Source organism: Lycorma delicatula, chromosome 1, assembly GCF_047948215.1.
Source record: "Lycorma delicatula isolate Av1 chromosome 1, ASM4794821v1, whole genome shotgun sequence".
NCBI classification, from domain to species: Eukaryota; Metazoa; Arthropoda; class Insecta; order Hemiptera; family Fulgoridae; genus Lycorma; species Lycorma delicatula.
This window is the reverse complement of record NC_134455.1, coordinates 34021700-34039129: the sequence shown is the minus strand read 5'-3', so window position 1 is coordinate 34039129 and position 17430 is coordinate 34021700. Positions and strand designations below refer to the sequence as shown.

At 32.8% G+C, this 17430-nt stretch overlaps 1 protein-coding gene across 4 annotated transcripts in view; it reads right to left on the bottom strand.

Annotated features, from left to right (window-relative positions):
- Positions 1-3046: 3046 nt before the first annotated feature.
- LOC142317372 (cytochrome b5 reductase 4-like) overlaps positions 3047-17430 on the bottom strand; it is a 101710-nt gene continuing 87326 nt past the window's right edge. For all 4 annotated transcript variants that reach the window (XM_075353892.1, XM_075353899.1, XM_075353882.1 and 1 more), the window contains 3 exons: positions 13133-13225; positions 6646-6816; positions 3047-3231 (listed from right to left, as the gene is read on the bottom strand). In XM_075353892.1, the coding sequence (XP_075210007.1) occupies positions 3171-3231; positions 6646-6816; positions 13133-13225 (325 nt within the window). In that variant the 3' untranslated portion in view covers positions 3047-3170. The remainder of the gene's footprint in view (positions 3232-6645; positions 6817-13132; positions 13226-17430) is intronic.

Here is a 17430-nt window from a genome sequence, read left to right as displayed (position 1 = left end):
TGTTTGTGAAATTCTACACGTACATTTTTTGAAATAGCTAATCATTTTTTGCAAGGGTTAAATATAACATGTTAGATCACAAAAAAAAATATAATAGAACAAATTTAACTAATTAAAATAATAATTAATGGGATGTGTGAGCTTTTTGATCACTGCACATTTTCTCAATTCATGGAATTAAACTGGAAACAGCCATCCTCATTTCCCTCTCCACACTGATATTCACACTTATTTTTTATCACAGCAACTGCCGAAAACCCAGCTTCACACAATTAACTTGCAAATGGAATTAAAATTCTCTTAGCTTTACACTAAGGATTGGATATTTATTTTTTACTGACATCCAAAATTCAGTTAATCCCATGCTGGTAAATTTTGTTTTCAATGTATTGTCACAAGACAACCCAATCAAATGCTCTTCTTCTACAGGAATAAATTCAGAAGGAACAGTTGCATAAAAGGATCTTAAATCTATGCAAATTTATCGATATTATCAGTTGAAAAATATTTCACAAAACAGGTAGTAAGTTTTCTACAAAAATGGATTTCATATCTCAAGAGAAATCAACTCCATTCAAGGACAATTATTGTTATATTCCTTGCTTTCATCTTCATCCATTTTTCTTTTTCATAGCTTTAGATTTTATAAAAGCTAAAATGTTCTCAATCAACTTTAAAAGGTGCATGTTGATTCCCTGCAGGTAAGGATTTGTCACAGCAACAGCTTTAAAAAATATCACATAAATATGCTATTTTATAAAAAAAAATGTCATTCACAAAATCTGCAGTATACTCATAATTTGTTCCTCCTTTTTAACAAAAAACTTCTTTTGCAGTTCAAACATAAGAGACAATACATTCCCACAAGAAAGCCATCATAAAGCGCTGTAATACAACAGAGAAAGGTAACTGGATCCCATATCCTCATATAGTTTTTGAAAAATCTTGCTTTCAATGGCCAAGTTTTTATAAAATTACAACTACATTCACTACATATTCGAAGACCTGGTTCAATGTAGGAATCTGATATTTTGATGTGAGTGCTTCAAAGTGAATAACTGCTGTAGTCCATAATCCTTTTTAATAACAAGGGGCTTTGCTTTGAAGAAAAGCCTGCAACCCTCCATAACAGCCTGACCTTAGAACAAGCACCATCAGTACAGAAACCTACACACTTAGTCCAGTCCAAATAAAATTCCAAAAATTAATTCAACACCAAAATCATGTGAAACCAACACTTATTTATATATGAACACAAAATATAGAAATTTCAAGAAACTACAAAAACACAGTCAAGAGACTATTGTTGTCTTCTAGTAACCATTTACAGAGCCTTCCACAAACAGTAACTAAGTGGTTTGCACCAGCTCCACTAGATGTTGCATCCTATGACAATAAATTGGAAATGAAAATAAAATCATGAAAATTGGGAAATATTTTGTAGCTTCCCACAGTGTCGGGATGCACACTTTGGCAACCATCATTGCTTTATTCAATAAATCATAACTCAGCTGACCATATAAGACAGGCCATTTGAAGTTCATTAGAAAAGATTTACTTATTAACTGATATTGAACAAAGACCATTCTTAACTTCTTGCACCTAATGTTAGAATTGTACATATCCCTCCTTTATCTGAAGAAAAGAACCAGTATATTTATTAATTACTGGACAAGAAGTATTGATAAATAATTATCAAAACAAAGTAATAAGTACAAAAAGACCATCGTATCAATAGGTTTTGAATTGTGTAATGGCAAATTTCTATGTCTTGGGTTCCTAACCTGAAAGTGAACCAGAAACTAATCACAAACAATTATAACTGAATGTGAACAATACCTGTACCACAAGAGAATGAACAGTAACTTACTTGCCAGTCATGTTACATTGTTACTTCAACCAACAAAAATACATTTATTAATTTTTTCCCTCAAATTAGTGTACAATAGAAATAAAAAGTTCAAAAATTACAGTATTATCACTTAATAAAAAATATTGACAATTACAGTGGGAAATATATAATAGCTCTATAGACAGACTGACCATGGCACATGAAGTAGGCATACCAGTCAATCAATTGATTGCTATCAGTTCAAGGGTTAACATATACGTGAATACCTCATATCATCTGCTAATGCTCCAATATATCCATATAAAATACATATATCCATATTAAATACAATGTATTCCAACAGAGGCTCAAATTAATCCAGCAATTTGAATGATGATGTAAGTAAAATTGGAAAACTTTTTTATTTTTGTGATGGGAGAGCCCTTTACACTCCCTTCTCAATTAATTTAAGCTCTTTCACCCAAATTACTGTTTATTTTTCTTCTTGTTACATAAGTTTTATAATTGTTTTAATAGTTTTTTGAGTGATGTATTTATACATCATCTTGTGCATAAATGCTTCATTTTGAAGTGGTCCTTTCACAAACAACCTTTTTCATACATTTGTTTCTACATTTTCCATTAATTTAAATTAAAATAAGAAATTGTATAACCTCACATATTGTTTTTATACAACAAATTTTGTAAAATTTTATTTTTTGTATAGTTCTATTCCAGCTTTTTGGGTCATAGTAACTTATTTAACTGTTCACAAAAAAAAATTATAAAAATTTAAAATCCAATTTTAAATAAATTAAACCACTTTTTTCAGTTGGTAAATTAACATCTTAAATTATATAGCATGCCAGCCATAATAATAATTTACTACTATTTGACTTACAATTAGAAAAGTTTAAAAAAACAGGATTATAACATGCGTCTAAAAATAGTTTGTATTTCTGGTTTTATAACTCATGATGTCTGTCTTTTATTATAACTTACATTTTGCTATATCACTTATATTTAGTGAATTTTTCCTTCATTTTGGCACCTTCAGATAGGAGATCAATTTATTGGATCTATTTAACATTACATATTCATTTATTTGTAAATTATTGTTCTTGACTTCACTACATGGTGGTTAATCTAACCAGAAGTATCTTCCTATTGATGAAAGGCATGTGTTAGACGGAAAATAAATTATATAAATTTGTATTATACAAATATTTATTTATACAAAATGCTCATTTAATTCATTATTAAAAAAATACATACTTTCATCACCACTGCCCTAGAAAGCTACAATAATTATCGCCTGTATAACTCAAATATTCCTTTATCACTGTCCTAGAAAGCTATAATAATTATCACCTGTGTAACCCAAATCTTCCTTCAACCACCTGAAATCAAAATTTTAATAATTAATTCAACAATCTAAAAAATAATTTTGTAACATCTCAATAAACAGAAAAGATACTGTTTACTGTAAAGAATAAACTACATTAAAAAAGTAAATATTAATTCAAACTGTTAAGTTCTAGTTCTTCAAACCAGAACTTTAAAATGTTCATTAATTCAAAAAATCTATAAATTCTTTTATATTTATAATGGATCAGAGCCATAATACTCATTTTATGGCCATTTATTTACGCCTTGTGACAAATTCACAGTTCATGTTGGACCAAATTAGATTTCACAAGAACAGCCCAGCTATATGTATAACATAAAAAAAGATTTTTATATTATAATCCACCAGATTCCTTAAGTTCTACGAGGGTAAGTCAATTATTATCCACAATTTAGTTATATTTTTGTTTATGTTGGTAGTACTGTCGTGTTGCGTAGATGATGCATGCGTGATTTAATTGTTATGTCTGTGGAGGTTTGATGCTGCTAGGTTAGTTTCATTATCGCTACCCTGCCGTTAACCATGGCTTTCCGCTTCTGTTTGCACCAAAGAAGAGCAACGTTCAGTGATCTGTTTTTTTGTAGTCAGAAGGTGTATCAGGAATCGAAATTCATCAAAGACTTTCGGTACAGTACGGGAACAAGTGTGTTGTCGCAACAGAGTGTCTACGAATGAATTGAAAAATTTTAAAATGGTCGCACAAGTGTTACGCACGATGAGGAGCTGGAAGACTGTTTACTGCCATAAATGAGGAAAACATTGAGCGTGCATGTGACATGGTTTTCTTAGAGAGACAATTGATGAGGTGGCACATCGTCTGTAAATTATTCACAGTTCTGCCTATGAAAACATCCACAACAGACTTGGATTTCATAAAGTCTGTGCAAGATGGGTTCCAAAACAAATAAACACAGTTGCATAAACATACGCGCTTAGACATCTGCCAAAAACATCTGGATCGCTATGGTAACGAATGGAACATCTTCTTAGACAGAATCATCACTGGTGACGAAATATGGATCCATCATTACGAGCCGGAGAGTAAACGACAGAGTATGGAATGGAAATATCCAAATTCACCCTGCAAAAAAAAGTTCAAGACCCAACCATCCACAGGAAAACTGATGCTTACAGTTTTTTGAGACTCACAAGGCCCAGTAATGGAACATTACAAGGAAAGGGGCATGACAATAAACAGTGCACGTTACAGTGAGATGCTTACTGCAAAGCTGAAGCCTGCAATTCAAAGTAAACGCTGAGGACTGCTGTCGAAAGATGTTGTATTGTTGCACAACAATGCCCGTCCACATACTGCTGCCCACACTGCTGAAATGCTCCAGAAACTCAAATCTGGAATACTGGCTCATCCTCCGTATAATCCTGATCTTGCCCCTTCTGACTACCACTCGTTTGGTCCACTCAAAGAGGCAATCAGGGACCATCGATTTACCTCGGATGAAACAGTGAAAGAAGCGGTGCATTCCTGGCTCGCAGCTCAACCAAAAACCTTCTTTTATGAGGATATCAGGAAGCTTGTGCAACGATGGACCAAGTGCGTTGAAATGCAAGGGGACTATGTTGAAAAATGATGTACATGTAAGTTTCCTATTTGTATTGTAATAAAATTTATAACTACACTGCGGATAATAATTGACTTACCCTCGTACATCCTTAATAAAACTCAGGAATATGCTTGTTAAATCAGAACCTATCCTCAAAAAAGAGGATATTTTAAAGAATATGTTTCTTGGTTCTATAGCATCTTATGTTCTACAATTAAATGCCTCTTTACCTTTTCTAACCTTTTACATTTTTTACCTTTTGCATTATCTACATAACACGTCTTCTCAAATAAACAACTGTATGAAAATACAATTCCCAGATACGTCACCCTTTCTTAATACATTGCCAGTATAGTCTAAGAAGGTATTAGATGTTTCAGTGGATTATTTATTTTCATCTGAGGACTGGATTCTATCAATTCTAACAATGGAATTATGGGTCTCAGAGAAAGAAAAATTACTGCTAGACTCCAATTTTAGGGTATCACTAACTCTTCAGCTGACTTTGGTCAAATAAATTGTGTCTTATTATCCTTTTTGGTCAGGTCATCTCTCTCATTACCCACAATAATTAAATGCTAATGCACCTCTCCGTGTTCAACTCAGTTACAATATAAGAGATCTAAGAATCGTAAAAAGATTGAAAAGATACCATAAATGACATCTCTAAACCTGCAAGGAATAAAACTGCTGTGTATTGATTCATTAAATATCACAAGACCGCCCCAGAAAATGCATAATGCAATCTCTTGATGGAGATATATGTAGTCAGTGATGATCGTAATTTACCTATGCTGCTGCTAAAGTGCCTAAGCAACCCTACTGTAGTTTCAGGCTTCTGCTACGGCAAACATAAAAACCACCCATATACATGTGAAACAATTCTTAGTTTTATTGCGATAACCCCTTTAGTATCCTGGACTGGAATTTTGAACAGTCAAACAATTTTAGTGCCATTAGTCAGATTAATATTACAGGGTAGCTTTACCATCAGAAGAGCCCACTTTTTATTGTCAATCATCCATAGTGATCAATTCATTCTCCAATTTCATGTACAGAAGATTTTATCAGCAGCCAATCTTGTACAAACAAAATGCAGAGTTCAAATAGAATTAATCCTAACAGAGCTTTCAAATGTATTACTGAAGTGATATACCCATTTTACTTGCAAATAGTACAAAATGTCAGAAACAGTCCATATATCTTTAAATACATCTCCACTTTACTGTCTGAAATTGGCTTATCTGAACAAAATAACTGGTCATCATCCTTTACCAAGTGGATATTCACTTTTCATATTAATATTTACATTGCTAAATTGACAATTTGTAGTATTAAAGGAATTACAAGACAAAAATCTTTTGAAATTTTTACTGAATGAATGCATCAGAATGATCTAGACATCATGCTGCTCTAACCAATTCTTTTTTTTATTTTTTTTTTTTGCATTTTAAATATCTGAAATGCTTACTCTACATACATATTAAAAACATTTTATTTCACATTTTAGAATAAAAACAGACCCTGTATATGTGATGTACAGATTTTACTTTACAGACTATGATTTTTTTTCATATATAACTATTCCTCTGACAGCAATTTGTAGACCCTGAACAAGGAGCTAAAATCTAAAACAGTAAAATAGAGAACAAATGCGAAGCGTCGGCCACAAACCTATGAACACTAAACCACATCTACATTTCATTTCATTTGACCACACTGATATCATTCATAATTCAAATCATGTGATATAAAGCCACAGTTAAGCATGACTAGTAACAAAACATTTAATGAAAGAAAAACTATTTCTTTAAAAATTGAATTTTTTTGTTATAAATACTGACTTCTCTATTAATAATGTAAATGGTCGAGGTCCACAGATGCAGATGAAGTTTGTCCTAGGAATGTCTACTGTATAACATGGTAAAAACGTCTGTATCAAATCTAGTGTAACATGTCCTCTCTTTCCTGTCCACTCAGGATTTGGCTCAGATAAAATGTGTTCTACAGTGAACCTGGAATAGCAATTTTTCAAAAATTATAAAACACACACCCGATATCATAAAATTTTCACATTTAACAGCACATGTAAATGCCACACATTTCACATGATTTAATAAATGCAAATATAATGAAATAATGATAATAAAACAAAAGGCTAATTTATTATACTACAGTAGAGCCTACAGCCTCCTACTATAATGATCATATCAGTTCCTGAAGAGTGATTGTAAATAGAGTCCTTAGCATCGCACAATTATGTTGCAAACAGATCAGCTGGCTTCAAGTTAAATCCCTAATAAGGATTTGGAATTTCACCTATTACTTCATCTACCTAATCTTCTTTGTTAAAATAATTATAAAACTAAATCATCTGAGATCTTAATAAAGAATAAAATTCAACTGCAGAAATATCCTCCTACATCACTAAACATTTTTAAGTGAGTTAAATTGTAATGTTTTAAATGAACAATCAATTGTTGTACACTTATTAAAATCACAACTGCACAGTCCTTTACAGCATATGTTTGCAGTAGATCCCTATTTCTATGACACTGCATTACAAAGAAGCTAAGTATTTGATTTCTTCTACTACTTTAGCTAGCAAGTTACAATAGTCTTTAGCAGCTCAAACATCTATATACTTGCAGCTTTATTTAATGTTACATCATCCAATTCATATTTTATTGATTAAACATCCAGCCCTTTGCCGAAACAAAATTATCTTAACTCAGTTTAATTTTTTTCTCTTGTAGCATTAGTATTCTTGCTTACTTAAATATTTAATTTGGTTTTTTTTTAACAATCTTTATAGTTTAATATAATAATTTACATTTTGTGACTGTTTCAGTTACTCTTTTGTTTTAAATTTTTGTCTTTTTTTCTAAATTACAACTTTCAATGATTTTTTAAGAAAATTTTTTTGTTGATATTTTTATTTCTTCCATTATATTGCTAAAAAATTAATTAATATGAACATAATATTATTATCCTAATTATGACACTAATTTACTAATAAAACTTATTACAGAAGGCGAAAGTAAAGAAATATAAAAATAAAAATAATTTATTTCCATTAGTTTTAGTACTGTCTACATCCAAAATAGAAATAAAAGGTTCGATTGGTCACGAAATAAAAACCACAGTGAAAATAAAAAATTTTATATTTGTAACAAGTACTTACATAGTTACACTATTTCTCTACATAGTTGCCACTCCGATTTAGGCATTTGTCGTAGCGTGGTACCAACTTTCCAATACCCTCGTCATAGAACAGAGCCGCCTGTGTTTTCAGTCATGTTTCTACGCTGGTTTGCAGCTCGATGTCTGTGCCAAAATGTTGTCCTCCTAGCCAGCGTTTCATGTGAGCAAAGAGGTGAAAATCGGTTGGAGAAGTCTGGGCCGTATGCTGGGTGATCAAACACTTCCCAACAAAAACGCTGCAGGAGCTTCTTTGTTACAGCTGCAGTGTGCGACCGAGCATTGTCATAGAGAAAGACAATGCCTGATGACAACATTCCTCTTTGCTTATTCTGAATTGCCCTTCGTAGACTAAGAGTCACGCAGTATGAGGTTGCAGTGATGGTCGTGCCACGTTGCATGAATTCCACCAAGAGAACAACATTCCGATCCCAGAACACAGTAGCCATACACTTTCTGCTAGAGAAGGTTTGCTTGAACTTCTGTGGTTTACTGGGAGAATGAGAATGCATCCGCTGTTTAGATTGTTCTTTTGTTTCTTCAGTTTCGAAATGGATCCATGTCTCGTCCCCTGTGACAATTTTGTTCAAAAAACCTCCTTCATTGTGATAGCGCTGGAGAAACGTTAGGGAGGCATCCATTCTCATTGTTTTGTGAAGGTCGGACAGCATCTTGGGAACCCATCTCGCACACAGTTTGCGGTACTGAAGTCTCTCACTCACAATGGTGTAGAGAGCTGACCTTGAAATTTCAGGAAGCGAATCACTCAATACAGTAGTTTTGAACTGATGACTTTCTCGAATTGCCTCATCCACTCGCTTAACAAGATCATCGGTTGACACGCGCTTCCTTCCCTGACCGCCTGCATCATGAACATTTGTACGTCCTGCTTTAAAGTTCCTGCACCATTGTCATACTTTGCTGTCACTCATTGAAGTTTCACCGTACACATTACTTGATGAATTTCAGCTGCATTAAATCCCTCAGCCTGAAGAAATCGAATTACCGCACGCACTTCACACTTGGGCGGGAGATCTATTATTGTAGACATGTTTACGTGCTAGCTGCGTGTTCAGAACTAAACGAAGTGATGCGGCATGATTGAAGGCCATATTAGAGACGCTGCCCAACGCAAATGTTCATCCAATTTTTGCGTGGGTTTTTATTTCATGACCGATCAGACCTTAAAAAAAAATAACCCTCGTACAATATATTTTGAATTAACTTCCTTGATTTATCTCTTCCATCCAATTTCAAAACTATTTTAATCATTTTGTTTTTGTTTAATTTAACTACATTTGTACACCCTAACACTTCCTTTTTACTTTCTTGTACAAAGTAAAAGAAGTATTGTGATCGCGAAAAATTTTGGTTTTTAGATTTCACGAAAATATCCATTTTGACCAGTTTCAGCATGACATTTGTACACACGTACGTATGTATCTCACATAACTCAAAAACGATTAGCTGTAGGATGTTAAAATGAGTTAATCACAACAGATGTCTTGTAATAATATACTAGAATCATCCATCACTTAATATTCATAGTTGATTTATAAAAAATTTCAACATTAAATGAATGTATATTAAACAAAATATGATTATATGGAAAATAAAAACGAGCACCTTCTGGAGAATAAAGTTTTTAGAGTACATGCAAGAATTACTATGTATGATGTAATAAAAAAAAAATTTCAATTTTTTTTTTTAGTTACAAATCTGAAATTGATTCAAAAAGGATTTATAAAATAACATCACAAATTTTATTTTGCATTTGCCTTATACTTATTAAATCGTTTATGCTAATACTTACATTTTTTCTGCTTACAGTTCTAAGTAACTATCATTAAAAAATACAGAACAAATACCAGTTTCATATTTACAAGTTGTGATTGGAAAGTTTTAAGACTGGGCTTGTAATTTCAAAAGATTGCACGCCTTTTTTTCTACACATTTTCATTCAAATGTTGAAGGACACTTTTATAGTATTATAGTATTCCTGGTTACTATCTGCCCCCCATGGTAAAATTCATGATGCATAATACCAGTACAATCAAAGGAAACCACCAACATTTTGTTTTCACATTTGACCAACTTCATCACACTTTCTTCAGTCATGGTGAACTTGGACCTTCCACTGTGCTGATTGTGCCTTTGTTTCTGGGTCGCACCCAAAAACCCATGATTTGTAGCCTGTAATTACCTCATTAAACAAATCTGGGTTAGTTTCAACCCGATTAATCAGTTCTTGGGTTCAAGTCAGTATTGTTTTTGCTGGTCTGACAATAAATTTCGGGATATATTTCATACACTTAACACACATCCAAATCTTCAGTTAAACTGGACTGAACCACATGGAGACTTAAATTCAGTTCATAAGCCATCTCCCAACTTTACAGCCAGAGCACACTAAATTGTGAACTTACACAATGTTTTTATTGGTTTTTGAAGTGAAAGACCAGCTTGACCAGGGGTAATTTTTGAATCTGTTGAATCAAATAAAAACAAACTGGTTCAGACATTTATCCTCAAAAGCTGTTTTAGAATTCATAAATCTCCAAAGCTAATTTTCCGGTTTTCAAACAAAATTTGACACAAACTTGTTCTGTTTTTCATCCATTTAGCAAAATCAATAATCCGCTGAGAACTGAAAACACTTCTTTACTCACTAGGATGCCACTTTCTACTGAACAAAGATATCTTAGCTAACTTTTCAGGACATTTCAAGGACATACCAAGCTTCCCCTTCCACACCCACAGGCAACTTACCTCCTCTTACTGAGCAGTGACGGTACCTGTCTTAAAACTTTCCAATCACACCTCATATAATGTCTGGTCCCCAACAGGTACCACGGACAAATTGCATTTATACAGATTTTAAAGATAAAAAAAGTTTACAAAAAATCTTTTTTATTTTGATCTTGAATTTTATTTTAAGAATATTTTATTTTACCAATACTATTTAACATATTTTATTTACGTTAAGACTGACAAGCAAAAATGAACAAATATTAATTGAAACTAATAATATATACATAAAACAACAAAATAACTACCAAACACAGTAATAGAACCTAAAAACCAAAGGAGAGTTCACGGGATCCTGCATCATCAGTTGGTAAAAAAGTTTTATCAACTGATGGTATTAGTTTTTTAGGTTCTGTTACAATATTTGGTGGTAATTTTAGGTTATTTAGCACAGTGGTCAGTATGTTGTGAATTTTTTAAATATATACACATATATATATTTTTTTAAGAGTTCAGTAATAATATGTAAAATTTACATTGAAAACTACTTCTGAACTTGAACTTCCATATTGAATATTTTAAGCCAATTATAATATTTAGATATTCTGTACTTAAACAAATATGTAGTTTCCCAGTAGTGCTTAATCTAAATAGCGCCATAACAGCATTATTTATACATCTCCATCTAACAGGTGCACATGTAATTTACAGAACTGTACCAAATAAGTTAAGATACAATAAATCTACATTCGTAGTTTACAAAGAGACTGATTTTTTTCAGAAATATATACTGTGTGTCCATAAAATAATAGTGAGGTTTTAAAAGGTTATAGCTTCGGGACAAAGCATTGTAGAGGGATGAATTGTATGTTAAATGAAAGAGAAACACTCCCAAGTTTATGCGAGAAAAAGCTAGTGCATGCACGTTGCATTTTCAGTACACCCAAGCAGCACATGCACATTAGTTATCATGTTTGCGATGCAGAGGAAGGTTCAAAGTGTGAGTCAGTTACACGTGTTAGGCATGAATACTGCCATGTGTATAATGAAACCCCCCTCCCACATGAGAATAACATTCGACGGTGGGACAAACAACTCAAAGAAACAGGCAGCTTACTGAAGCAAACATGTCCAGGATGGCAACCAGTGTCTGATGAAAAGATTGAAGCAGTGGGAACAAGTTTCTTGCATAGCCCAAAGAAATTTGTGCAGAAGTATTCTAAGGAGTTAGGCATTCCTAAAACAACTGTTCACAATGTGTTTAAAAGATGTTCCACTGCACACAAAATTTAGGCATTACAACAACTTTACCCACACGACAAGTGAAACAATTTAATTTTGTTGTAGACATTCTGGATAGGTTAGAGCAGGATGATGATTTTTTAAAATCAGTTCATTTTTTGTGATAAAGCAATGTTTCATATTTTTGGATCAGTACAAAAGCACAATGTTCGTAATAGGGTACTAAACCGCCACATGATGTTACTGAACATCAGCATAACTGAAAAAGTGCGAAAGTGTGGTGCACTACTGGGCAAAACAGAGTTATTGGTCCCTATTTTTTGCTAAGAGAATGTGATAATCGGGAAAATTTTACTGGATATGTTAGAAGTGTATGCAGCACCCCAAATACTGGAGAATTCTATTTTCCTCCTCCACAACTTGCTGCAATTGTGTAGGACTGTTTTAAAGAAACTTTTCCTCAGTAATGGGTCAGATGAGAAGGGTGGATTGGCAGACCTTACTCTCTTGGATTTCTATTTTTGGGGTTATATAAAAACACAAATGCATTTCATTCAAGTTCTAAATCTAGACCATTTAAAAGAAAGGACCACTAAAGCTGTTTCTTCTATCATGCTGTATACTCTCAGCCCTGTATGACAAGAGACTGAATATAGCCTTGATGTCTGCAGGGCAACTAACGGAGCATACATCAAAGTGTACTGAACAGGTAAGAAACTTGGAGCGCTTCTCTTTAGTTTAACATACAGTTTATTACAACGCTTTATTTCGATGCTACAACCATTTAAAACTCCACTTTTATTTTATGGACACACTGTATAGTAGGTTACTAAGTTTCAATTTAACTCCTGACAAATCATGAGCATAAAATTTGCTTCACGGATAATTCATAGGATCTTTTTCTAACATAATTCTTTTAAGCGAAACATAACATTTGTGATAATGTCAAAATGCAAACCAATGTTAATATTTAATAATTGTAAAATAAGTTTTCAGCAAAGAAATGAGATTTATATTGGATGTTATCAAATGCAATAATTTTATTCTAATATATTTTCTCTTCTGCATAATGAGGGGCGTTACTACTTTTTTTTCTTGAGGTAATTTCTATAGAATTTAAAAATTGAATAATTCCCTTACCTGCTATTTTCAGAGGCCAAATCTTCCAGTTCTCTTTCCCAAATAATATCTTTCTTAGTTTTATTAAAAAACAGTAACTTCACCACCTTATCACTAATAAACAAAAAATATATATAAATGTACAAATAAACAATAATAATAGTTATATAATACTCAATTCAAATCAACAATAATCTGAGCCATTAAGTTTCAGATTTTCATGAGTTGTTTTCTACTGACAGAAGTACTCAAAATCACAATATATAAAGTATGCAAACTAATAAAGCAGTTTTTAACTTAATTAAAAAAAAAGAATAGTAGAAAAATAATTGTTACTATATTACAACCACTTAAGATCAACTCAATGTCATTTTAAATCTCTTGAACTGGAATTTGATAATTCAAAAAGGAGATTACTAAACCAATTTTTTGAATGGTAACTATTGTTTATTTTTTAAATTTAAAATTTTTGCATTTTATTAAAATTTATTAGGAAAAAAATCTAATTGAATTTGGGTTTCTTCTAAACATTTTAAAAGTATAAGGAAGGACAAAAATAGAACAATTAAAATTACGGGGTAGAGTTAAACTATGTACACAAGAGCCACTTTTTTAAGACAAAACTTTCTTTGTTTATTACTTGGCCTGAAATAAATTTTATAAACTACATAATAATCCTATTTTAAAAATATTATTTCAAAAGAATTTTTGTATTTTTTACGTATTCAACCATTTATAATTATTATTACATGACCTTAGTACTACTATTTGATCAAGGTGTATACAAATATTTCTTTTTGACGTATGAACCTGTTTTAGATTACCAAAACTTGTCAAAAATTTTCAGTTATCTCAAATTTCAACAGTAAAAAATTAATCTGGTATCTAAATCATTAAACATTTCACTAAATTTATGAATTTCAAAATGGAATAGGATCATTATATTTAGCAATAATCTTAAAGTTAAATTTCAGCATAATTATTGACAAGAAGTATTTTACATCAAATACTTCCATATAAGTTAAAACAGGAATCTTTGCACAATTAGGTATTAACCATCAGAATCTCTTCTATTAGAAACAATAGGAAATGTGCTAGATTGTGTTTATGGAATCTAGAACCACATGACCCATAGAGGTAATAGTTTCTAAACGGAAGAAGAAACAGAAGATAACTAAAACTAAAATGGAATTATCAGTTTAATGATTATACAAAAAGTATCTTTCATGAATGAAGTAAAAATTCATTCTTTCTAACTGACTAGTGATATTTTATATAAGAGGGCAGTCCAGAAAGTAACTTACGTTTGTGGCTAACATGGAGATGGATGGGGATAGAGTCACCATCTTGGTGTCAAAACATTTCTACACTCAGTACGCATCAAGCTGTTGTAGCATGTGGACTGTGATTTTTCTACTTTGTTCATTGTGAATTATTAAAATGTGCGCATCAATAGAAAATCCTGCGAGTTGTGAGGTAAATTCAGTGATTAGGTTTTTACTGGCAAAAAACCTCAAACAAACTGAAATTCATCGGCAACTTTGTGAGATGTACAGAGATGGAATAATGAAGGAAGGGGGAGTAAGGCAGTGGTGCACTCAGTTTAAAAATGACAGCATGAATGTTCATGATGAGGACTGCAGTGGTCGGACTAGCCTTAAGACTGATGATGAAAATCAACAATAAAATTTGTGAAAATCACAGCATTACGATTACGGAACTCTCACTTCATTTCCCCAAAAACTTAATTTTGGGGAAGTTTGATTATCACAAATTTTGTGCAAGATGGGTGCCAAAAATCTAAGCAGCAGATTTCTACAAAGAAGGAATTGAAAAGCTTGTGCATCGTTATGATGTGCCTCAATTTAAATGGCGACTATGTAGAAAAATACTTTAAGATTGTCCCTTTCAGATGTATATAATAAAATTTATTTTTTTTCAAAACTTAAGTTACTTTCTGGACAGCCCGTATTGTGTCATACCCTTTCAGTCCAGAGGGAATTCTGCATTGTTCAATACAGATATTGCAAATGAACAATTTACATTCTGATCACTCTGAATGAACTCTTGTAATTTCAGTTCATAACTAGTTTATGAGACAATACAACTAAACCTTCCTAATGTGAAATAAATTATAAGTCCTACTGCTTCAAGACCTTTAATAAAGAACAAAACTTATTCAAAGACTATTTACCTTTTTAAAGCAAAGATAATAGAAAATATGTACTGAAGAATAGCTGTTGTTTGAATGAAGAAAATTAACTTTACAATGATAGGAGATAATTCTTTCTTTCTTTTAGGCATGCTATAAATAATTTGGCAATACATTTTATCTTTTTTTCTAGCAACACAAAAATTTTAAAATTGTAATTCAATATAAAATAGGCTATTTAATTTCATTTTGGAATGTTTTTTTGAAAGTAAATTCTGAGATGAGATACTTTAGAAATAAATAGAATCTATCGTAAACTATACGAGGATTATTTTTTTTTCAAGGTCCGACCAGTCGTGAAATAAAAACCCACGCAAAAATCGGATGAACCTTTGCGTATATGTGTTGTGCAGCGTCTCTAGTATGGTCTTCAATCATGCCGCATTACTTTGTTTAGTTCTGAACATGCAGCTAGCACGTAAACAAGTCTACTACAATAGCATCCCCCGTCAAGTGTGAAGTGCATGCGGTAATTTGATTTCTTCAGGCTGAGAAGTGTAATACAGCTGAAATTCATAGACAAATAAGTAATGTGTATGGTGAAATTTCAATGAGTGACAATGGTGCAGGAACTTTAAAGCTTGACATACAGATGTTCATGATGCAGGCGGTCAGGGAAGGAAGCGAGTGTCAACCGATGATCTTGTTAAGCGAGTGGATGAGGCAATTCGAGAAAGTCATCAGTTCAAAACTACTGTATTGAGTGATTCGTTTCCTGAAATTTCAAGGTCAGCTCTCTACATCATTGTGAGTGAGAGACTTCAGAACCGCAAACTGTGTGCGAGATGGGTTCCCAAGATGCTGTCCGACCTTCACAAAACAATGAGAATGGATGCCTCCCTAACGTTTCTCCAGCGCTATCACAATGAAGGAGATTTTTTGAACAAAATTGTCACAGGGGACGAGACATGGATCCATTTCGAAACTGAAGAAACAAAAGAACAATCTAAACAGTGGATGCATTCTCATTCTCCCAGTAAACCACAGAAGTTCAAGCAAACCTTCTCTAGCAGAAAGTGTATGGCTACTGTGTTCTGGGATCGGAATGTTGTTCTCTTGGTGGAATTCATGCAACGTGGCACGACCATCACTGCAACCTCATACTGCGTGACTCTTAGTCTACAAAGGGCAATTCAGGATAAGCAGAGAGGAATGTTGTCATCAGGCATTGTCTTTCTCTATGACAATGCTCGGTCGCATACTGCAGCTGTAACAAAGAAGCTCCTGCAGCGTTTTTGTTGGGAAGTGTTTGATCACCCAGCATACGGCCCAGACTTGACTCCAACCGATTTTCACCTCTTTGCTCACATGAAACGCTGGCTAGGAGGACAACATTTTGGCACAGACATCGAGCTGCAGACCAGTGTAGAAACATGAGTGAAAACATAGGCGGCTCTGTTCTATGACGAGGGTATTGGAAAGATGGTACCACGCTACGACAAATGCCTAAATCGGAATGGCGACTATGTAGAGAGATAGCATAACTATTTAAGTACTTGTTACAAATAAAAAATTTTTTATTTTCACTGTGGTTTTAATTTCGTGACCAATCGGACCTTGAAAAAAAAATCTCTCATATTACATATGATAGTTGTTAAATAATGTTCAAACTAGCCCGGTTGAACAGAAATGACCCTTTGTGGGTCAGCCATCTCTTGCTTCTTTTCTTATATTTTATTTATTTTTGTTGGACAATGCCATTCATTGAATCATATGCCCTGATTCCATCTTTGACACCATGCTGGCATCTTCTTGTTGTTCACAGATTGGTTCCTATCCATGACAGGTATCAGAAAGAGCCAAAATAGTAATAAAAATGCCTACATGGTACAGAAAGGCCCCAGACCCCTAATCCTAATCAGTTAGCTTTCAGTGTGTTTGGATTTTATGTTACCTTGACATAATTAGCATGAATACTGCAGCAACAGTATTATACCTATTTGTATCACTTTTTTTAATATTTTGCATGTGATTGATGTAATCTGATGAATTATTCAGTAATACACCGACTGCAGAAGTTTAAACTTTTTTTTATTATTTTTTTAAAATACTTTCAAACTCTTTTTTAATAAAAATTTAGTAGCCAATGTTATTTTGATTTTTCATA